Source organism: Suncus etruscus, chromosome 2 (assembly GCF_024139225.1).
Source record: "Suncus etruscus isolate mSunEtr1 chromosome 2, mSunEtr1.pri.cur, whole genome shotgun sequence".
In the NCBI taxonomy this organism is placed as follows: Eukaryota; Metazoa; Chordata; class Mammalia; order Eulipotyphla; family Soricidae; genus Suncus; species Suncus etruscus.
In genome coordinates, this window is record NC_064849.1 from 10,630,881 (window position 1) to 10,653,612 (window position 22,732).

Below are 22,732 nucleotides of genomic sequence, written 5' to 3' on the forward strand. Positions count from 1 at the left end.
TGCTCCTTCTCTGCCTCTGTCTCCCTTTCAGCTGCTCTCCAGGCTTCCTTGCTGACTGACTCCTGTTGGCTCTAACTCTCTTTCATATCCCCTCTCTCCCCTCAAGCGGACTCCTCTACCTGCCCATTCCAGGTGGGAGTGATTCTGATCATTCAGGTAGAATAAACAAGAAGTTGGTGGAGGGGATACCCACAGGGTGGTCTATGTACTCAATAAAAACAGCAGTTCTGGCAGGCAACTTGCTCTCCATACGAGGTAGAAGAATGCCAGACTATACATGTTTCACCCTCAGCCTGGTTTGGATTATTTCTTGTGTGACCCTGATTCAGGCTTGTTCACCTGGAGTTGGAGATACAGCACGTGGGGTGATTTTACACTTGTGATCACTGTCTTTTATGTCCCTAAAGCCCCTATCCTCCTGACTAGGAATGGGTGTGTGCACTCCTCTTGGGCATCTTCCCAGCACCCTGAAAGATAATGGGGTTCATTCTCCTTTGCAGGCACTGGGCCATGCACCGCCATGGACTTGGGCTCCCTTGAAGGCGGATACCTGGAACTGCTCAACAGCAGCGCTGACCCCTTGCAACTCTACCACCTCTGTGATCATCTGGACCTGGCTGGAGACGACATTGAGACCTGTTCGGGTGGGTTTGCACCCCTCAGCCCAAGTGGAGACAGGAGCTAGGGTACGGGCTGCTGGTGGAAACCCAGCTCTTGGATCAGCACCATGGACAGCACCTGAATTCAGCCTAAAGCCCGTGGTCTTCTAGTCAATTCATGGCAATTCTAGAAATTCATGGAAGAATTTCTCTGCTCCCCCCATCTCCCCCAGAACCCGACAAGGACACCATCAGCTATGAACAGTTCAACAGGCTCTTTTGTGCCATTGAAGATGACGAGGAGACCAGGGAGGCGTATAACAGCATCGGTGAGGAAATGATCACGTCCCTCAAGTGTGGACAAGAGTTTGTTTCTGTCCCCTTAAGGGACTGCTGAGGGAGAAAAAAGGGAATCATTCATCTTTTGTTTTGATTGTTTGTTTTGTTTTGGGGCTACAACTATTGGTTCTCAGGGCCTCCTCCTGGTTCTGTGCTCAGAAATTACTCCTGACAGTGCTGGAGAACCCTGGATGATGGATCATGCAAACATTCCATGTGCAAGACAAATTCTCTACCCCTTGTACTATGGCTTCAGCCCCATTCTTTCTCTTTTGTTCACTCCCTCCATTCTTCGCAGACCCCTCACTCAGAAATCAGGGAGAAGCGGGAGCAGAGCAAGCACTTGGGGGCGAGGGGGATAGAGATGTCAGGGAAGTCAGGATATGGAAGAGGGGATGGGAAATGGGTCCTTTCATGGGGCTGCAGGCCAGGCCCAAGCTCTTTCACACCATCACTTCTGTGGTTCTGCCTTTTCCGGCTTCTTTCCTTCCTCCCCAGGAAGATTAATGCCTCCCCAGGAGGCATGACCTCACGTCTCTCCCTCACTTCCTCCTCAGCTTCAAAGTCAGTCTCAACGACTGAACTTCATGACAGAGATTAAGAGTCAGTGCCACTTGTCAGCCCACCCTGTAGTAGATGGGATGAGAGTGGTGGCTCCCCAGACAGGAAGTGGTGGTTTCGAAAGTGAAGGCAGAACAGGGCTGGCCCAGATAGCAATAGAGGCCTGAAAAGCTAACTAGGCCTTTCTCCTGTCACAGTTTTATTTTTAACCACAGAAAAGGAAGTAGTGAGTTTGTGTGTGTGTGTGTGTGTGTGTGTACTTGTGTGCTTATGTGTGGTCACATGTGTGTGATCATGTATGGATATGCATATGTGGCGGTCACACCCAAGAGTGTTTGGAAATGCTCCTGAGTGCTCATAGCCCTTGCGATGTTGGGGGGTGGATCCCCAACACACTTACCCCTGTGCCAGACATTCAGTCCAGTCCATTGATTCTTGTCAACACATTGGACTGACTCTCTCTCTCACTCTCTCTCTGGTTCTTTCTATATTGGAATGGTGGGATTTGCTAAGGCATAATCCGAGTGACTGGTTAACAGTGTTAAAAAGAGCTATGGGGGAAGGCAGAGCGATAGCACAGCGGTAGGGCATTAGCCTTGCACATAGCCAATCCCAGATGGACTCTGGTTCAGTTCCCTGCATCCCATATGAGCCCTCGAGCCTGTCAGGAATAACTTCTGAGCACAGAACCAGGAGTAACCCCTGAGCAATGCCAGATGTAACCCAAAAAACTGGAATTTTTGGTCTGGACTGGAGTGATAGCATATCAAAGAGGGTGTTTGCCTTGTACATGGCCAACCCTGATTTGATAAATCTCCATCATCCCTTATGGTCCCCTGAGCACTGCCAGGAGTGATTCCTGAGTGCAGAGCCAAGAGTAGGTAAGCCCTGAGCACCACCAGGTATGGCCCCAAAAACAAACAGAAGAAAAAGGTTATGGAGGTGTGGGAGTTTTGAGGGTGTTGGGATGCTAGTGAGATAGTATAGGGGTTCAAGCAGTTGTCTGTTGCATATGGTCTATCTGGTTTGATCTCTGGCACCACACCCAGAAATAAGCCCAGAGCACTGCTGGGCATTGCCCCAGAGAGGGGAGGAACTGGCTCAGTAGCACACAGCTGTTGAGGCAGAGGTGGAGGGGTGAGCTGGAGTCCAACTAGGCCCTGAACATGGTACCACCCTAGCATACAGATACCTCTGTGGGTCTACAGGGCTCCTGCTATGAGAGGAAGCACTGGGGAATGGCCAGCACCCCCTCGCCCAGCTGAGCCTTCGTCTGTTCCCCAACATCTGTGTGGCAGACCCCTGGGGACCGTGCATGGCTGGGCCACATCCTGGGGGGGTCCCTGTTTCATAGAGCACATTCCTTTGTCTACACAGCGGACCTGGACTATTACATCTTCCAGGATTCCCAGCTGGATGGCCTGAGCAAAGATATGTTCAGTAAGTTGGGGACCTCCCACTCAGCCCCCTAGGGAGCTCATGCTACAGCAATGGTCACTCAAGGGGTCCCCAGGGGTGCTCACAGGGGTGTCTGGCTTTGCTCCTCAGTCAAGCACATAGGCCTGGAAGAGCTCCCGGGAGAGACTGTGGGGGCACCAGAGGAAGCTGGTCAGAGGAGTCCCAAGAGACGTGAGTGGCCCTTCGGCATGACCCATGGGGCTCTTGGGAACCCCTGCTTCCCATGAAGGCCACCTGCTCTGTCCAGAGTCAGGGTCTCTCTGGGAGGGCAGGTGTCTGAGCCTGGTTTTAACCTGTCCTGTGAGACCCCTCCCCTATGGGGCTCTTGCAGACACCAAGTCTGTGTCTGTCCCGCAGCCCCTCCATGGGGACAAAGTTCCCTCCCCAGGGCCGGCTGACCATGCTATGTTCTCTGTAGCCTGCCCCGAGGAGCCCCTGCCTGCAGATGCCAAGCACAGAAGGCTGGGTAAGGGGGGCTGGGGGAGGTGAGGGTTGTTGGGCTGAGGGAGGAAGGGACTGGCCCAGCTGGGGGTAGGGGGTGGCTGGGTTAGAGTCAGGGACACAGCACATGGACCCAGGGCCCTGGGAGGTCTCCTTTGCTCCTTGCTTGTGCTCACTGACTGGACTGTAGAAGGTAAATATGGAGGCTCAGGGGCTGGAGAGATAGCATGGAGGTAGGGCATTTTGCTTTGCATGCAGAAGGACAGTGGTTTGAATCCCAGCATCCCATATGGTTCCCCAAGCCTGTCCGGAGTGATTTCTGAGTGTAGAGCCAGGAGGAACTCCTGAGTGCTGCTGAGTGTGACACAAAAACAAAACAAACAAAAAAAAAAATGGAGGCTCAGAGAAGTGAAGCCCTTTAGTCCAGGTCACACAGCATGGAGAGGCCTAAAGACAAAGCAGGCTCTCTCCAGGCTCCTACCAAGTCCCCCTAAAATAAAATACTTCCCTCCTTCTTTTTGGGTCCAAGCCGAAACCCCAGGCTCACCTCCTTCTCCCCCATGCCCACTGTCCCTCTAGGCCTTCATGTCTGGCCTTACCAGAGTCTCCCTTTTTAGAGTCCTCCACCCCCTCCCTTCCCTCCTCCATCCAAGTGGTGATTGCAAAACTGGGGAGACCAGAAAGGAGCAGATTGAGTCTGATGGAGGAAGTCAAGTCCCCACACTCAGGAAGTTCTAGTCTGACAATGACATGACTCTTACTCATAAAGACCCTGTTCTCAGGGAGCTCCCAGTCTGATGAAGGAGGCTCGGCACAGAAAGGCCCCACTGGACTGCAGGGGAGTCTCTGTCTCCCAAAGTCTAGAGGTGCAGCAGCCAGGCTGAGACCCCTTGTTTCAGGCAGGAGTCAGACTTGGCCTTGTCAAAGGGAGGCAAGAGGCACATGACCCCTCAACCGCAAAGACTGGTGCCAGAACCTTCCTGGACCCCCCTAATTCTCCAACCCAGGAAGCTCAAGTTCCCAGTGCAGGAGGTGATGGTTGGTTATAGGGGTCACTAAGTTTGGTTTCAACCAAAGCTGCCTCATGGGGCAGAGAGGAGGAGAACCCCTCTCCCCATCAGGTAGACCCCCAAGGCCTCATCTCACCTGAGCTCTCTGCTCCCCCTCACAACAGAGCCCCCTGTAGTGCCTGTGGCATCTAGCACTTTCCAGTTGGGGTCAGTCCCCGAGTCCCCCGCTCTGTCCCGCCTGGTGCCTCCTGGTCTGTGTGGCAAAGAGGACAAAGTCGTCCTAGTGCCAAGTGAGTAAGGGGGGCTTCTCCCCATATGGGAGCCTGAGGGGTGGCATGGGTGGTTTGGAAACCCCTGAGATAGGAATCCCACCTGCCATCCTGTCACCCACATCCATTTCAGCCAGCACCGTCCTCAGTGTCCCTGTGCCAGATTCTGGGAAGGGAAAGGCTGGAGCACCCCACCAGGAAGTCAGCCTTGTTATCCCACCTCAGTGAGCACTTCGGGTGCCATTTCTGGGGAAGTGTGTGTGAGGAAGTTCTCACAGCCCAGTGCTGGGAGATTAGAGCCCTTGATTAAGGGAACTGGGGTGACAGGAGATATTTCAAGGAACAGAAGGAAAGAGAAAAGGATAGAGGGAAGGAGGGAGGGAGGGAGGGAGGGAGGGAGGGAGGGAAGGAAGGAAGGAAGGAAGGAAGGAAGGAAGGAAGGAAGGAAGGAAGGAAGGAAGGAAGGAAGGAAGGAAGGAAGGAAGGAAGGAAGGAAGGAAGGAAGGAAGGAAGGAAGGAAGGAAGGAAGGAACAATGGAAGAAAGAAAAGAGGAAGGAAGAAAAAAGGGAAAAAAGAAAGGGAGGAAAGGAGGAAGAGGAGGAAATAAGGAAGAGGAAGGAAGGATGAGAGGAAGAAGGAGGAAGAAGGGAAGAGGAAAGAGGGAGCGAGGGAGAAGATAGGGGGGTCCTACCCAGGACACAGATGCAGGAGTGGTCACATGTTCTCCCCTCCTCTCTCCCCTGCAGTGTCTCCTCTCTCCACTTCCTCTGGGACCTGCCTCAGTCTACCTGCTGGACCCCTTCAGATCATCCCCACTTTGCCCCAGGCACTCTGGCAAATCTCAAGTGACAACACAGGGCTCCCCAGCTTACTTATCTACTCAAGTGAGTATGTAAGGGATACCCCATTCTATCAGACTGACCTCCACCTCCATCCAACCCCTTTGCATGATTAACCCTTCTCAGAATCCCCTGCTGTCTCTCCCCCACCAAAATCAAAGTAAAGCATCCCAGAACCCCCAAGGAGATCTGGTTTAGTGACTCACCATGTGGGAGGGTTTTTCCTTCAAAATAAACTTTCTTCAAATTGGTTTTGAAAGGTAGTACCACAGGTAAGGCACTCGCTCGCCTTGCATATGGCCAACACAAGTTCAATTCTTGGCACTGCATATGATCCCCAAAGCATTGCCAGAATGATCCCTGAGATTCGCTGTGTGTGGCCCTCACACACACACACACACACACACACACACACACACACACACACACACACGCGCGCACGCGCGCGCGCGCTTTGCTCTGTGTCCCCAGGGTTTCCCAAACCTCATGCTCTGCTTGTCTGTGTGTCCTAAGACAAACACTCCAACTGTTCTTACACCCCGCTCCCTTGCAATGTAGGTGAAACACTCCAGATGAGCAATAAACTCCCTGTCTGCAGCCCTGCTGTCCAGAGCCTCCCAGAGGCCCCAGGCCAGCCAGGTCCCACCAGCCCCTTTGCTCCGTCTGCAGCAGATCTCCCAAGCATGCCTGAGCCAGCACTGACCTCCCGGGAGAACGCCGCAGGTATTTCAGAAGTTTGTAGATTCGGGGTGTTTGCTTAGCTGGAGCTCACTTGCTATGCATGCTTGAGTCCCGAGGATTCACTTGCTATGCATACATGGTAACTCCCGAGGACCATCAGTTCCACTGAAGGGGAATCCTGAGACAACCAGTTCCCTAACTCTGACACAAGATTCTTCAATTCCAGAGGATATGGTACCCCACATCTCCAACCCAGAAGCTCCTGAGGGTGCCACCAAGCTCCCCAAATGGCCTGGTGAGTGGTGGTAGGGGCCCAGCTTGGGTGCTGAAGGTGGGAGTCCACTCATTTCTTTATTCATTCATTCACTCACTTAATTGCTATTCATCCTCTTCCTTCCTTTCTTTTTCTCTTTTTAAAATTAAAGAGCCCCGGAGAGATAGCACAGCGGCGTTTGCCTTGCAAGCAGCCGACCCAGGAGCTAAGGTGGTTGGTTCAAATCCCGGTGTCCCATATGGTCCCCTGTGCCTACCGGGAGCTATTTCTGAGCAGATAGCCAGGAGTAACCCCTGAGTACTGCCGGATGTGGCCCAAAAACAAAAAAAAATTTAAATTAAATTAAAGAGCCATGATTTACAAAGCTATGGATAGTTGTGTCTTAGATTGACAATATTCCAACACCCATCCCACAGCCAGGGTCAGCTTCTTTTCCCAGTGTCCCCATGATCCTTTCCCTCTGCCCTCTGTCCTCCACCCCCAGCCTGCTACCTTGGCAGTGTTTCAAAGTCCTGCACTTGTAGCTAGCTCTCATGATGATCTATGCAGAGCCCACATTTTGAAGTTAGAGCTCTCACTCACTCTCCCACTCACCCAGCCCCCCTATCTGTACCTCTAACACCTCCTTCTAGACTCTGTATGGAGGGTGAGTGAAAGGAATAGCAGCTCTGTGAGCAAGTGCAAGGGTGGGTGAACAGGAGAGGTAAGATTGTGACAATGGATAGATGGATGGATGGATGGGTGGGTGGGAGGATTAATGGATGGATGAACAAATGGAAGAATTAATTGTGGGTGGATGGATAGATAAAGGAGTAATGGGTGAATGCACAATGGAAGAGTGATGGCATGGGTGGATGGATGGATGGGTAGGTGGGTGGATGGGTAGATAGATGGAAGAATGGATATGAAGAGTGATGCATGGTTAAATCAATAGATGGGGGAGTGATGTATGGGTGGTGGATGGATTGATGGATGAGGAGATAGAAGAATGGATGAGGGCCCGGAAAGATAGCACAGCAGCGTTTGCCTTGCAAGCAGCCAATCCAGGACCTAAGGTGATTGGTTCAAATCCCGGTGTCCCATATGGTCCCCCGTGCCTGCCAGGAGCTATTTCTGAGCAGACAGCCAGGAGGAACCCCTGAGCACCGCCAGGTGTGGCCCCCCCCCCCAAAAAAAAAAGAATGGATGAATGGTTGGGTGGATGGGTGTTCGGGTAGGTAGATGAAAGAATGAATGGATAATGGAAGAATTGATGAATGAAAGAGTGATGCATGGGTGATTGGATGTATGGAAGGGAAGTGATGTATGGGTGAGTGGATAGGTGAAAAATGGATGGATGGATGGGTAGGTGGGTGGGTGGGAAGGTAGATGGATAAATGGATGGATAGATGTGGATGGATAGATGAAAGGATGGATGTATGAATAGGTAATAGATGGAAGAATAGATAAATGGATGTGATGGATGGGTAGACAGATAAATGAATGGATAGGTGGGAAGATGGAGGGATGAGTGGATGGATGGAAGGAAGGATGGGTAGGTGGACAGATGATTGGACCTTTGGTTATGTAAATGGCGGAGGAAGGTTGAATAGATGTTTGAGCGGATGGATAGGTGGACAGATGGATGGTCAGACAGACAGCTGAGTGTATGAATGAGCAGATGTACAGATGGACTAATAGACAAGCAGGCGGTGCCCATCTGAGCAAACAAGGCTGTTAGTAGAATCCCCTGGTGGACACAGTAAGAAGCAGATAAAGGACCTGCCCAGAGCCATTGGGTGCCCCTCTGCGGGCCCTTCCTGCAGCAAGTAACCCCCGTCCCACCTCCTTTGGCCTTCGCAGAGATTGTGGAACAGTTCCAGCAATCGCTGCGGGACAAGTACCAGGCAGAGCCCCTGGGCTCAGAAGGCTTCCTGGTGGAGGTGGACCTGGTACGAGCACAGCTGGAGAGAAGCAGCAGTAAGAGCCAGGAGAGGGAGCCCGTGATCCTGGATTGGATGAAGCGGCAACCTGCCCATGGGGGGCTGGCCCAGGCGCTGTTGGCCGCTGAGGACCGGCGGCGACCCCAAGACACACGTGTGCTGGTGGTGCTGGGGAAAGCTGGGCAGGGCAAAAGCCTGTGTGTGCGGGCCGTGACCCGCGCCTGGGCCTGTGGCCAGCTGCCCCACTACGACTTTGTTTTCCTCCTCCCTGGCCACGGCCTGGAGCGGCTGGGGGAAGCCTGTTCCCTGCGGGACCTGCTGGGCCTTGCAGCTGCCTGCCCTCTGGACAGTGAGGTTTTTGGCCACATCATGAGGCAACCTCACCGTGTCCTGTTTCTCCTGGACACACTCGAAGGCCTTGAAGCCCAGGACAGCCTCCCGCATGGCGCAGCTGGGCACGACTGGGCAGAACCCCGCTGCCCCCGGGTGCTGCTGGCTGGTCTCCTGCAGCACAAGCTACTTCGTGGCTGCACCGTGGTGCTGACCGCCCGGCCTCGAGGCCGCCTGGGTCTGAGCCTGGCCAAGGCAGATGCCCTCTTCGAGGTGACTGGCTTCTCCGACGAGCAGGCCCAGACCTACGTGAGACGCTACTGGGAGCAAGCAGGCAAGCCTGAGCTCCAGGACAGGGCGCTGGGCCTCCTCTGCAGCCACCCCTTTCTGCTGGGCCAGTGCCATAGCCCTGCTGTTTGCCAGTCTGTGTGCCACCTGTTAGAGTCTCTCCTGGGGCAGACGGAGGAAGCCAAGCTTCCGGCTACGCTCACTGAACTCTATGTGAGCCTGCTGGGCCCTGTCATTTGCAATGGCCCGTTGGGGACCCTGGACGAAGTGGCCAAGCTGGCCTGGGAGTGTGGCCGCCAGCACCGGAGCAGCCTGGCGGGCCAGGTTGCATCGGCCAACGTGAGGGCCTGGGCCGTGGCCAGCGGCTTGTTGCAGCCCATCCCAGGCTCTGGAGAGGATGGACTCGCTTTCCCCAGCTTCCTCCTACAGTGCTTCCTGGCCGCCCTGTGGCTGTCTCGGACCAATGAGGTCAAGGATAAACTGCTATCACAATACTTGGCCTTGACGCCCAGAAAGAAGAGGCCCTATGACAACTGGCTGGAGGGGGTCCCCCGCTTCCTGGCCGGGCTGCTCTTCCAGCCTGCAACCCCAGGCCTGCGTGCATTGGCCACCCCTGCCAGGAGCAGGAAGCAGAAGGTGCTTAGTCGCTACCTGAAGCGGCTGCAGCCGGGCCTCCTGCCCTCTGGGCGGCTGCTGGAGCTTTTGCACTGTGCCCATGAGGCGCAGGACCCGGGCATCTGGCAACACGCGCTGCATGGGCTCCCGAACCGCCTCTGCTTCCTCAGCACCCGCCTGGCACCCCCCGACGTACATGTGCTGTGCCAGGCCCTGCAGGAGGCCGGCCCTGACTTTGCCCTGGATGTGCGAAGTACGGGCATCAACCCTGCAGGACTCGGGCACCTCGTGGGACTCAGTTGTGTCTCCTCTTTCAGGTGGGGGCTGAAGGCTCCTTGCTGTGGCCTCTAAAGGAGCCTCTTCTCTTTCAGTTCACAGAGCATGTGGGGCATGGGGAAGCCACCCAGGGCACCCTCCTAGTTTAAGACAGGCAGTGGAGGCTCAGAGAGGGACTTGATTTGCCCAGGGTCACACAGCCCAGGAGAGAGAACCTCACTATCCACTGATAGCCCCAAAGGCTGCTGTGTGCCGAACTCTGAGCCTGCATGGGATCTGAGTTGGACCCAGACTCGAAGTCAAAGTTTTTCTCATTCCTTCTTCTCAGAAGCCACTGGGACTTTTTATTTTCATGGTTAGATGACGACCACATGGTCAGAGTTAGCTCAAAGGGCAGAGCACATTGTGGCGTGCCTGAGGCCAGGTTTCACACACACACACACACACACACACACACACACACACACACACACACACACACCGTGGAGATTCCCTCCAAGCACTACTGGAAATAACTCTGGAGCACAGAGCCTGGAGCACTGCGGGCAATGGGAAGGGAGCATGGAGGGAAAAGGGAAGACTCAGAGTGGCTGGAATGTTCAGGGAAGGCTTCCTGGAGCTGCCACTCCCCCACAGTCTGGCTCTGACCCTCTGTCTGTCCGCAGGGCTGCCTTGAGTGACACGGTCAGTCTGTGCCGGTCGCTGCACAGACAGGGTCACACGGAGCTGCTCCAAGCAGTCGAAGACAAATTCACGATCGAGCCTCTCAAGGTTGAGTCGCTGAAGGATGTGGAGGACCTCAGTGACCTTGTGAAATTGCAGAGGTGAGGGGGAAGGTGGGGATGGTGCCCAGCATCAGTGCCTTGGGGTCTACTCTGCTGCAGGACACCCCAGAGTTCTATGCCTGCCCCCTCTCACCCAGACTCAGGGAACCACATGGGATGCTGAGGATTGAACCCTGGGCGGTCATGTGCAAAGCAAAAGCCCAAAAGCTTCTTTCTGAGTGGAAGCAGCAACCCATCTTCCAGGGAAGAAAGATCCCCCCCCCCCAGGCCCGGAGAGATAGCACAGCGGTGTTTGCCTTGCAAGCAGCCGATCCAGGACCAAAGGTGGTTGGTTCGAATCCCGGTGTCCCATATGGTCCCCCCGTGCCTGCCAGGAGCTATTTCTGAGCAGATAGCAGGAGTAACCCCTGAGCACCACCGGGTGTGGCCCAAAAACAAAAAAAAGAAAAAAAGAAAGATTTTCCCCCCAGCCCCCCAGGGCCCCCTGAGTTCATGCTGCCCCTGTTGTTGGTGCTATCCAGGGTCAGAGGACACCGGGTCTCAGCCTCGGGATGGAGTTGGCGATGGTCCCACTGAGCTCTTCTCCCCCAAATGTTGTCCGGCCTTCACCCCACTTTCCCTTGGGGTGACAGTGAGGGTCCCTGAAGCCAAGTGGGGCTCATATACAGGGATTTCCCTCTCCCCCTAACTTGACCTTTCTCCGCAGGACTCCAGGTGCCTCCGGAGATGCCTGCCAGACTCTGCCAGCAGTTCAAGGCCTGAGGAAGCTGGAGTTTGCGTAAGCCTCGGGGTGCTGGCTGGAGGCGCTGAACTGGGCTGGGACCTCAGAATCACTCTTTCCCTCTCACCTCTCTGCTTTGGAAAGTTATTCCCAGCAAAGAGCTTCGGAGCTGAGAAAGTGCAGATGAGTGGCAGGCATTTGCCTTGCACGCAGCCAACCTGGGTTTGATCCCCACATTCCATAGGGTTCTCCGAGCCGCACCTGAAGTGATGCCTGAGTGCAGAGCCAGGAGTTAGCCCTGAGTACTACAGGGTGTGGCCCCAAAATGAATCAAAACACTAAGAAGTAGAAGCAAGAGGGGCTGGAGAGACAACACAGTGGTGGGGCGTTTGCCTTGCATGCAGTCAACCCAGTATGAATGATGGTTCAAATCTTGGCATCCCATGTGGTCCCCAGAGCCTGCCAGGAGCAATTTCTGAGCGCAGAGCCAGGAGTAACCCCTGGATACTGCCGGTTGTGACCCAAAAACCAAAAAGAAAAAAAAAGGTTGAAGCAAGAAAAAGGCTTCTCAAGATTCTGGAGGGGAACAAGCAGGATCTTCTAGAATGGAGGTCCTAGGAGGTCGTGGTCTCCCCCCATCCCCCTTTCTCATGAGGCCCTTATTTGGGACAGAAACCAGGCGCACCCACAAAAGGGAACCGAAGGGCCACAGCCACTCAGACCCCCTCTGGTCTGAGATTATTTTCGGCTTGAAAAGCCCCAAGCTCAGTGTCGGAACCACACTTGGGGGAGCAATAGCTGTGAAGGGGAACGGCCCAGACTGGGGCACTGGCCACCTGGAGCCCAGGCGCCCCAAGAAAGTTCTGAGGAAGGAAGGAAGCAAGCAAAGGGTTATTTTTAAGGGGTGTGGGAGGTAGCTGGCTGCATTGGATCAGCCCCCACATGGGCCCCTCTGCTGGGACATCATCAGGCTCAGTCGCTCTCAACATGAAGGGACTTGACAGGCCATTGGGGCCTCTCTGCCAGACTCACCCCTTTAACTTTTGAGCCTCCTGATGCCTAGCCCGGCCCTTGGGACCTTTGCACAGGCTGTGTCTACAGCACACAATGAAATTCCTAGGTCTCTCCTCACCGTACCCTCGCTCCCCCCGACTTTTCCTGGGGTCTTTCTGAACCCCCGCCACCTGTCTGTCCACCCACCAGCCACCCACAGACCTTGTCTCCTGCCCACACACATTTCTGGTTCTTTGTGTTTTTTCTTGTCCACTAGAGCCCCAGCCCCATGAAGGCCATGCTTTAATTTTTCCTCCTTCCTTCCTTCCTTCCTTCCTTCCTTCCTTCCTTCCCCTTCCTTCCTTTCTTTTCTTCTTTCCTTCCTTTCTTCCTCTTTCTTCTCTTTCTTTCTTTCTTTCTTTCTTTCTCTCTCTTTCCTTCCTTCCTTCCTTCCCCTTCCTTCCTTTCTTTTCTTCTTTCCTTCCTTTCTTCCTCTTTCTTCTCTTTCTTTTCTTTCTTTCTTTCTTTCTTTCTTTCTTTCTTTCTTTCTTTCTTTCTTTCTTTCTTTCTCTCTCTTTCCTTCCTTCCTTCCTTTCTTTTCTTTCTTCCTTCCCTCTCTTCTCTTCTTTCTCTTCTTTCTTTTCTTTTCTTCTTTCCTTCCTTTCTTCCTCTTTCTTTTCTTTCTCTTCTTTCTTTCTTTCTCTCTCTTTCTCTCTTTCTCTCTCTCTCTTTCAATCTCTCTTTCTCTCTTTCTTTCTTTCTTTCTTTCTTTCTTTCTTTCTTTCTTTCTTTCTTTCTTTCTTTCTTTCTTTCTTTCTTTCTTTCTTTCACATTTTTGTTCTTTGGGACCATACACAATAGCACTTAGGAGTTACTCCTGGCTCTAGACTCAGAAATCACTCCTGGCAGGCTTTGGGGACACAATGGGATACCAGGGATCGAACCTGAGTCAGTTACAAGCAAGCCAAATGCCAGCCTCACTGCGCTATTGCTCCAACTCTGATTGCCTTTTAACTTTTCGCAAGCTCCACCTCCAGCAGCTTGTAGGGCACCCAGAACATCTCACCTTGACACTCAGCTGGGCACTGTTGTCCTGTGATCATGCATCGGATCACACCCCATCCTCAGTGCATGCTGAGGCCCTTATGGGGCTGGGCACCAACCTTGGACCCTGGCCGCTGTCAGGGTCATTTCCACCCCTGCCCTCTCTCGCCAGCACTGTTAGCCAGAAAGTCTGGCCTAGTTGCAGAATTAAAGACAGTTAAGGGCATTGAGGAGTGGGGTGTCGGGTCTGGTCTGAAGGGTCATGTGGAGTGGTTCACTGCTCTGTGCCTTCTGTCCACTAGGCCCTGAACTCAGAGCCTTGGGGACAAATGGGCCAGGTCAGGCTTAGGGCTCAGAATTAAGAGCTCAGGGCTAAAGACTAAGGTCTCAGGGGCTCAGAGCTTGGGACTCAAGGCTCGGTACTCAGGGGTTGGGACTCAGAACTTGGGGCTCAAGACTCTGGACTCAGGGCTCAGAGTTCTCAGGGCCTGTGGTTGCCCCTCCCCTGAGTTCAATGAGGACCCAGATCCAGCCTGTGGATTCACTTTTCTCAATGTCCCGGGAATGAGATTCAATCTTCCATCAATGGGGAAAGCCAGGAGCCTTTTGGGGGTTTTATGAGCTCAGCCTGAGCAGAAAAGATGGATGGATTTCCCCCCTGGGAGCAATGGGGATTGAATCTGCCCTCTGTGGGGCCCTGACTATTCCTTTTGCCTCTCAGGCTGGGCCCAACCCAAGGCCCCCAGGCCTTCCCCAGACTGGTCCAGATCTTGGAGGCCTTCTCTTCCCTTCGTCACCTGGAGTGAGTAGGGGCCTCCAAATCCTGCTCCAAACCTCTCCTCTCTCCCCATCTCCCTTGCCTCTGCCCAGTGGGTGGGGATGCACTCGGGAACCCCCATAGTGAAAAGGTGAACTTTGAACTCTCCTCACCTAGACACATCTTAGATCCCAGCTGAGGCAGGTTCTGGGGAATGGGAACAGGAGCCCCTGGACATTTGGGTTCCCAGAGGTTCAGGAACTCGTCCAAGTTTCATGGGACTCCTCTGAAACAAAAATGGGATTCATGTCCATGGGGAGTTTGACTCCTGCCCCCTGATTGTCCAACTGTGCCCCAGGCCTTGAAAGTTTGTTCTCATGAGCTAGGAGGAGAGGTCTGAGTTGGTGGGGGAGAGTCTAGTTCTGGTGGTATTTGGGGGTGCTGACTGATGTGTTCCCCATCTGGTCCTGCTTTCAGTCTGGACTCGCTGAGTGAGAACAAGATTGGGGACGATGGGGTGGTGCTGCTTTTGGCCACCTTCCCCCAACTACAGGCACTGGAGACCCTCAAGTGAGTGGACCTGCTTTTGCTCCCCTGCACATGGTCCCCAAGTCCAAATGAGTTTTCATTCTCTCTGTTCACTCATTCAATTGCCCATTCAGTCATTGACCTAGTCATGATCTAGTCAATAATTCATTTAGCCAGTTATCCAATCATCCAGCCATTCATTCATTCATCAAGTCAACTAGTCATTCATTCATCCCTTCCCTCAGTCATCCATCTAGTCATACATCCAATTAACCACCCATCTATTCAATAATTCATCTTTCTACTAATTTATTTATCCATCCACTTTTCTACCCACACACCCATCCATCAATCTATCCAATCACTTATCTTTCTAATTTATTCTACCATCCATCCAGTCATCCACCCACTTATCCATTTATCCATCCATATCTCCATCCATCCAACCATTCATCTCTCTATCATCTATTCATCCATTTATCTATACACCCATCCATCCATCCATCCATCCATCTATCCATCCAATCATTATCTTTATACTAATTTATTCATCCAGCCAGCCATTCATTCTCTCATTCAGCCACTTATCAGCCATCCATCTGTCCTCCCATCTATCTTCCCATATGTCTATCCATTTAGCCATCCATCTAATCTTTCATATTTCTACCCCTTTATTAATCCATGCATGTAGTCCTGCATTAAATCATTCACCCATCCTCTCATTCATTTATCCTTTCATATAATCATCCATTCATCCACACATCCACCAATCCAATCACCCATCCATTCAATCCTTTTTTCACTCATTTCCTTAATAATCTATTCAATTATTTCTTTTTTGTTTTTTGTTTTGTTTGTTTGTTTGTTTTTGGGCCACACCCGGTGATGCTCGGGGGTTACTCCTGGCTATGTGCTCAGAAGTCGCTCCTGGCTTGGGAGACCATTTCTTAACAAATATTAAAGAAGCACCCACTATGTGAAGACACCATTTTTAGTCCTGGAGGCCCAAAGTTTAGGACAAAGTCCAGGTGCTCTTATATCTGCTGATGAAAAGACACACTACATAAGAGAACAGACACATAAACCCATTACTATAAAGCAGATGGAAATGAGAGTAACACATGTTTAGTGACAGAGGATTACAGGACACATGATAAGGGATGGGGAGGACATTTAAGGACATCTTAACATTGTCAACTGTTCAGGCCTTTGAGAAAGAACAAATATCAAACAGGAAGAGTGACATTTTTAATTTTTTTTTGCCAAATTGAGTTTTGAGACATCATTGAAATCTATCCACACTACTCTTCATAGAGTGATGGGAACAGCCTCTATATTTACCAGTGTTCACTTAGGGATCCCCTTAATTATAGGGCATGGAGACTTCTCATGTTCTGGGACAGTGTTTCTCAACCCTTTCCCTACCCAGGACCTCCCTCTGACCTTATATCCTTCCCGTGACCCCATGTTGCAAGTCAGCCCCTGATGGGGTTGACTGATGGAGGGATGGAGGATGAGGCGGAGGGATGGAGGATGAGGCCTTTCTCCTCCAGCTCGGACCACGAGTCTGTTACCCTGTTCAGCTGGCGGTTCTGAGGTGAATGCGGTGGGAAGAAAGCCAACAAGAGTCAGGCTTCCGAAGAAAACAACTCTTTATTCCGTGAAGAGGCCGAAGCCAAAAGGTCCCAAAATAGGCCCCTGGAAAAAAGACCCCCCCCCACCCCCCCCCCCACCCCCCCCACCCCCCCCCCACCCCCCCCCCCCGCCTTCCACAGACCCTTGCTTTTATGCCCCAAATCAGGTACCACCCAATGGTTGAATCCGATACCACGCAATGGTGGGAGCAGAATGCCAGGTCACATCCTAGGATAGGGCACAATCACGGATCAGGGTAGAGTCAGTAACATAATAAATAATCCCATTGAAATGTTTACATACACAACAACCCCACACACACCACATGCAATTCTTCACCCATGGCCCCCTTGGAATCACCTGGGGTCCACGGAGTGAGAAATGCTGCTCTAGTTAACTCTGGTTCTAGATTTTTCCTCTATTCCCTTACTATGCTCCCCTCACCATGTCCCCCACAGCCTGTCCCAGAATAGCATCACAGATGTGGGCGCCTGCAAGCTGGCCGAGGCCCTGCCCACCCTAGCCGCCTCTCTTCTCAGGCTAAGGTGAGTGGGTCCTCCCATGGGGACACAGACTGAACATCCGGGTGAGCACGTACACCCCAACACTGGAGTTTGTCATGCCCTAACAAGAAACAATAACAGGATGGGGTGGAGGGAACACACTCATCAACTGGTCACCCGGTCACTCGGAGCATGTTTTGTCACCTGACCCTCACCGCTGTCTCATGGCTTGTGAAAGCCCCGGCTAGCTGCCCTGATGTCCCTCCCTGGGGACTGGCCATGAACTTTTCGGGGACCCAAGGTGGTGTCTAGGTTGACCTTTCAGGGCCTACACTGCCACCTTCTGGCAAATCTTGGTATAGCACCTGTGGCTTTCCAGGGCTTCCAGCCTTTTTACCAGGACCTGGTAGGGGGAGTGAAAGAACTTGGATGCTGGGACGCTGGAGTTTGACTCGAATTCAAATCTATATGTCTGGGCTGGGGCAATAGCACAGCAGTAGGGCGTTTGTCTTGCACGCGGCTGGCCCAAGACAGACCTGGGTTCGATCCCTGGCGTCCCATTTGGTCCCCTGAGCCAGGAGCGATTTCTGAGCACATAGCCAGAAGTAACCTCTGAGTGACATCAGGTGTGGCCCAAAAACAAAAACAACAAATCCACCTGTCTGCAGTGTAGACTTCTGCTTTTCCATACAGCCCTAACATGGCCTGAGAACTGAATCACACCAAGGAACAGTCTGGGGACACCTTGCTAAGGAGGTGCTGCTCATAGCCAAGGCACTGGCTGCTGTTTTGAGCACCTTTTGTGGGGACTGTAAACAGACCCCTCCCAGGCTGGCCTGGGGATTGTGGACTCCTCTGTCCCGTCCTATGTCGAGTGCTGGGCACACCCTCCCCACTGCAAGCCCCAGGGTCACTGACTGACCATCAGATCGCCCCATGTGGGGCCAGGGGGATGACCCAGAAAGTGGAGTGTAGCTTTGCATGCACAATCCTGTCTCCAGTCCCCAGAACCCATGATCCCCAAGGCAACTGCAGAGTGTATAACCCCTGAACAAAACACAGATGACCCAGAGATCCTAGAGATAGCATAGGGGGAGAACATTTGCCTTGCACATGGCTGACCTGGGTTCGGTCCCTGGCATCTCGTAGGATTCCCCTAAGCTTGCTAGGAGTAATTTCTGAGTACAGGACCAGGAATAACCCCTGAGCACCACCTTGGTTGTCCCCCCAAACTAAACAAACAAAACATCCCTTTCATGGATATGGTCCCCACGGTGTCTCTAGCACGTCCATGTCCCCAACTGAGACACAGGAGATAAGTGGCCATCAAAGGGCCCGTGGACAGCAAACTCACATGCCTGTGAACTGAACTAGGGACAAAGTGTCACCTCCTCGGGGTCTGACTGCTCCCTCAGACCAAGGAAAAGTAGCTTTGATGTCTTACACCCCTGTTTACCCACCAGACAATGGGATGGTCATCCCAGCTGCTTGTGTGCCCCCAGGGCCCTGACACCCCCTGACATAGCCCCTTTCTTTCTCTCATTCTCTCTGGCAGCTTGTATAATAACTGTATCTGTGACAAGGGAGCTGAGAGCCTGGCTCATGTGCTGCCCGAGATGGGGAACCTTCGGGAACTGGAGTGAGTGGACAGGGACCCCGAATCCTGCGGGTCTCTGGGCGCGTAGGGCTGAGGTCAGCCTGTCCTGAGTAACCCTTGACCACTGTGGCAGGTCTTGAGCACTGACTTTTTCTCTCCCCAGTGTCCAGTACAACAAGTTCACGGCCTCCGGGGCGCAGCAGCTGGCTGCCAGCCTGAAGAAGAGCCCTCACATCAAGAGGATGGCGTAAGTTCGGCCACCATGCGAGGCTCATGCCCTGAGAGGCTGGCCTCAGTTTCTCTCTATATACAATGTGAAAGATGGGGCAAGGACCTGTGGGGAAGCCCCGGGTTCAAATTCCAGCCCCACAAGAATTAAATGGGCCCAAGAAATAGGATGGAGGTTAAAGCATTTGCATTGTTCACACTGACCCAGGTTCAATCCCAGGCACTCCAGTGAGCCCTCAGCAGAGTTCAAAGTAAGTCAGAGAACTGCTGGGTGCACCCCCAAAGGAATAAATAAGGAATGAATAAAATGGGGCTAAAGTGATAGCACAGGGCCCGGAGAGATAGCACAGTGGTGTTTGCCTTGCAAGCAGCCGATCCTGGACCAAAGGTGGTTGGTTCGAATCCCGGTGTCCCATATGGTCCCCCGTGCCTGCCAGGAGCTATTTCTGAGCAGACAGCCAGGAGTAACCCCTGAGCACCGCCGGGTGTGGCCCAAAAAAAATAAAATAAAATAAAATAAAGTGATAGCACAGCTGTAGGGAGTTTGCCTTGCACGCGGCCAATCCAGGACAAACCTGGGTTTGATTCCCGGCATCCCATATGGTCCCTTGAGCTTGCCAGGAGAGATTTCTGAGCACAGAGCAGGAGTAATCCCTGAGCACCAGGTGTGGCCCAAAAACAAAACAAACAAACATAAAAAGAATAAAACGGGTGATGTGTTCTCTCACACATATGCCAGACATTTTGTGACTTAGAAAACATGTAGAAAAAAAAAAGTAAAATAGTGCTCTTTGGGCACTCAAATCACAGAACTTTATTTATAATAATAATTTTGTTTTTTCTATTTGTTTTGGTGGTGCCAGAGATTGAACCCGGGTCTCATTCACGAAAGGTCTGTGCTTTGCCACTGAACCAGATCCCTGGTTTTTGTTTCTCCATATTGTGTTTATGTTTTTGGGCCACACTCGGAGGTACTCAGGGATTACTCCCAGCTTTGCATTTAGAAATCATTCCTGACAGACTCAGGCGACCATATAGGATGCCAAGGATTGAATCAGGATATGTTCCAGGGTAAGCTATGTGTAAGGCAAACATCCTACTGCTGTGCTATCACTATGGCCCCTGTTTCTCCATATTTTTGTTTTGTTTGATTTTGGGGCTACACCCGGGTATGCTCAGGGCTTATTCCTACCTCTATACTCACACTCCTGGTGGTGCTTGGTGGACCAAAAAGGGAACTTGGAATTTAACCCAGGTAGGGTGGTTGCAAGGTAAGCTCTCTACCTGCTGTACTCTCACTATTCCTCCATATTTTTCTTTGACTGGAAAATATTGGCAATTGCTGATGATTTATAATTATCTGTCTTCTGTCTTATATCCTCTGACGTCTAAGAGCCAGAATATATACTTTATGTGCTCCCAAAGTGCTTTCGTCTACAGAATCACTGGTTTCTTCTAAATGGGTGGATCCCCTTAGGCCCATTTTACAGATGAGAGTAATGAGACACAGATGGGGGCAGGAAATTGAGGCACAGAGAAGCTCATTAGCCTTTTCAAGGTCACAGAGCAAAGGTCAGATGCAGGGGCCTGAGTTAAGACAGCAGGTAAACTGCTTGCCTTGCCTGCAATCTGTGTAACTTCGATCCCCAGCACCCCCTTCCCTGCCAGGAGTGATCCTTGAAAACTGCCCAGTGTGGCTCAAACCTTTACCCACAAAAATCAGTAACATGAGGCTAGAGCAATAGCACATCAGGGAAGGTGTTTGCTTTGCATACGGCTGACAAGGGTTCCATCCCCAACTCCTAGAGGGTCCCCGAAGCCTGCCAGGATTGGTCTCTGAGTGCAGAGCCAGGAGTAAATTCTAAGCACTGCTGAGTGTGGCCAAAAAAATAAAAAGTTTGCAATAGAAGCAGGTGTGGGGATTCCTGAGTCTCTGCTGTCTCCATGATCCCCACACTGGTCTGGAAGAGAAGAGGCAGGATTGGGGGGTTCCAGCACTCTCTCCCCTTCCCCCCAGGTTGTGGACACCTACCATCCCATTTGGCGTCCAGGAACACTTGCAGCAGCTGGACTCCAGGATTAGCCTGAGGTGATCCCAGCAGACACAAGGTAACTGGACAGCTCTTGAAGGGAGACTTGGGTGGGGGGGTCATTGAGTTGCCCAGAGGTGGTGCAGCCCAAAGAAGTGGCCCGATCAGCAGGCAGAAGCTGGGGGACTCTCCCAAGTTGACCTATCCACCTGGGGCCTCCCACCCTCATATTAAGTGGGGCCTGAAGGTCTGGAGACAACCCTATCCTCCACTCTCAGAGTTATTTTTTCCTGGTGGTTCTTAGGGGATCATATGGAATGCGGAGGATTGAATCAGGGTTGGCCTCTTGCAAGGCAAACGCCTTCCCCACTGTACTATTGTGCAGGCCCCAGGAAGGTTCTTTTGAGGACTTCTCGGCTGCTCCTGCTGCCATTTCCACTCGGGCTGTTGGGGTTCCTCTCAACTTAAGGGCATAGAAAGAAGCTGATCCCAAAAACCAAAAACAAACAAATAAACAAAACCTTGAGCCAGAGCAGTAGGGTGTTTGCCTTGCATGTTGCTGACCCGGGACAGACCCAGGTTTGATTCCCGGCATCCCATATGCTCCCTTGAGCTTGCCAGGAGTGACTTCTGAGTGCAGAGCCAGGAGTAACCCCTGAGCACCACTGGGTGTGGCCCAAAAACCAGAAAAAAACAAACAAAAAAAAGCTGATCCCACCAGTCTCCTGTCCTCCCTTCAGGGGCTCAGACCACTGTGCCCCAAACCCTCTACTGCCACCTCCATTCTCCGAGCCCTCCCCTCCCCTCTAAGCTCCACTCTCAGCTGATGTCCAGTTGTTCTCTCTTCCTGACTGCCCCCCTCTCTTCATCCCCCAGCACCTTCTCTGTGGATGGAGTATACTGAACCTTGAATGGTAGTTTGCTGACTCAGCGATGCTCAGGATCATGCGACCTACATCCTGGCACCTGGCAGTGGCCCGGAGTGCCTGGCAGATGCTGGAATGCCACGGTCTGGCTCTGGATGGAGAGATAGTCGCCCACTCTGCTGCTCGCTCTGGCTGGCATCAGACACCTGGTGACCAAGGTGGTCACTTAGGTGCTCCCAGGCAGGGCCTGAGGCTTGGGGACCAGGGCGGCCAGGGCTAGAGCTGGCCATGCTGGACTGGCTGTGCTGGGCTCTGGAGACATTCCAGGGAGGGCCCCTGTCTCAGACCTGCTGGACCCCTATGCCATGGGGAGACCCCATGTCTTTCATGGCCCGTGTCTGCACTACATGACCGACTACGTGTTGATTTGCTCAGCTGGTTCTTGTTTGAGTCCATACCCTGATTCCCCTACCAGGGTCCCCCAACCTTTCTGCTCTGCGTTGCGTTTCTCCCTCCCTGTGCGCTCTGAGTCCAGCCAGCAGGAGGCGCGCTAGAAGCTCACAGTAAAGTATGTGACTTGCATGCGTGAGGCCCCAGGTTTGAGCCCTCTAAAGAAAAATTAACAACACACAGGCACAGACACACACACACACACACACACACACACACACACACACACACACACACACACACATTCTCTGATCCCAGGGTGAATCTGATGGCAGCTTGTCCTCAGAATTGTTGGAGGGGCCTTTCTACAGGCTCCTCTCAGCTTTCTTATCACCCCTTTGTTAGGAGATTGCAGGAGAGTCTGGAAGGGAGGAAGGCCTGCAGAGGCAAGGGTTTAGTCACCTTGGAAAGCAGCCTTTGCAGCTGGAGCACAGCGGATAGGGAGTTTGCTTTGCACACGACCAACCTGGTTCTATCCCTGCCACCCCATATGGTCCCCTAAGCACCCTGAGTAATTCCTGAGTACAGAGCCAGGAGTCACCTCTGAGCCAGAGGTCCTCAAACTTTTTAAACAGGAGGCCAGTTCACTGTCCCTCAGACCATTGGAGTGCTGGACTATAATTAAAAAAAAAAAAAACTATGAACAAACTCCTATGCACACTGCACATCTCTTTTGAAGTATTAAAAAAAAA

The 22,732-nt window shown here is 52.4% G+C and overlaps 1 protein-coding gene across 1 annotated transcript; it reads left to right on the top strand.

Annotated features, from left to right (window-relative positions):
- Positions 1–505: 505 nt before the first annotated feature.
- Positions 506–20,787, top strand: CIITA (class II major histocompatibility complex transactivator). Its single transcript, XM_049768445.1, has 17 exons — positions 506–644; positions 833–928; positions 2,877–2,939; positions 3,048–3,128; positions 3,376–3,423; positions 5,425–5,562; positions 6,076–6,240; positions 6,425–6,493; positions 8,315–9,944; positions 10,569–10,727; positions 11,395–11,466; positions 14,168–14,248; positions 14,681–14,773; positions 16,825–16,911; positions 18,425–18,508; positions 18,630–18,713; positions 20,712–20,787. Exons 1-17 carry the CDS (start codon positions 521–523, stop codon positions 20,785–20,787), a joined length of 3,150 nt encoding a protein of 1,049 aa, XP_049624402.1. The 5' UTR covers positions 506–520.
- The last annotated feature ends 1,945 nt before the right edge of the window (positions 20,788–22,732 follow it).

Coding starts and splice junctions, on each gene's coding strand:
- CIITA (XM_049768445.1), top strand. CDS start 521: ATGGACTTGGGCTCCCTTGAAGGCGGATACCTGGAACTGCTCAACAGC. Junction 10,728..11,394: donor GACCTTGTGAAATTGCAGAG/GTGAGGGGGAAG, acceptor CTTTCTCCGCAG/GACTCCAGGTGCCTCCGGAG. Junction 18,714..20,711: donor CCTCACATCAAGAGGATGGC/GTAAGTTCGGCC, acceptor CCTTCCCCCCAG/GTTGTGGACACCTACCATCC.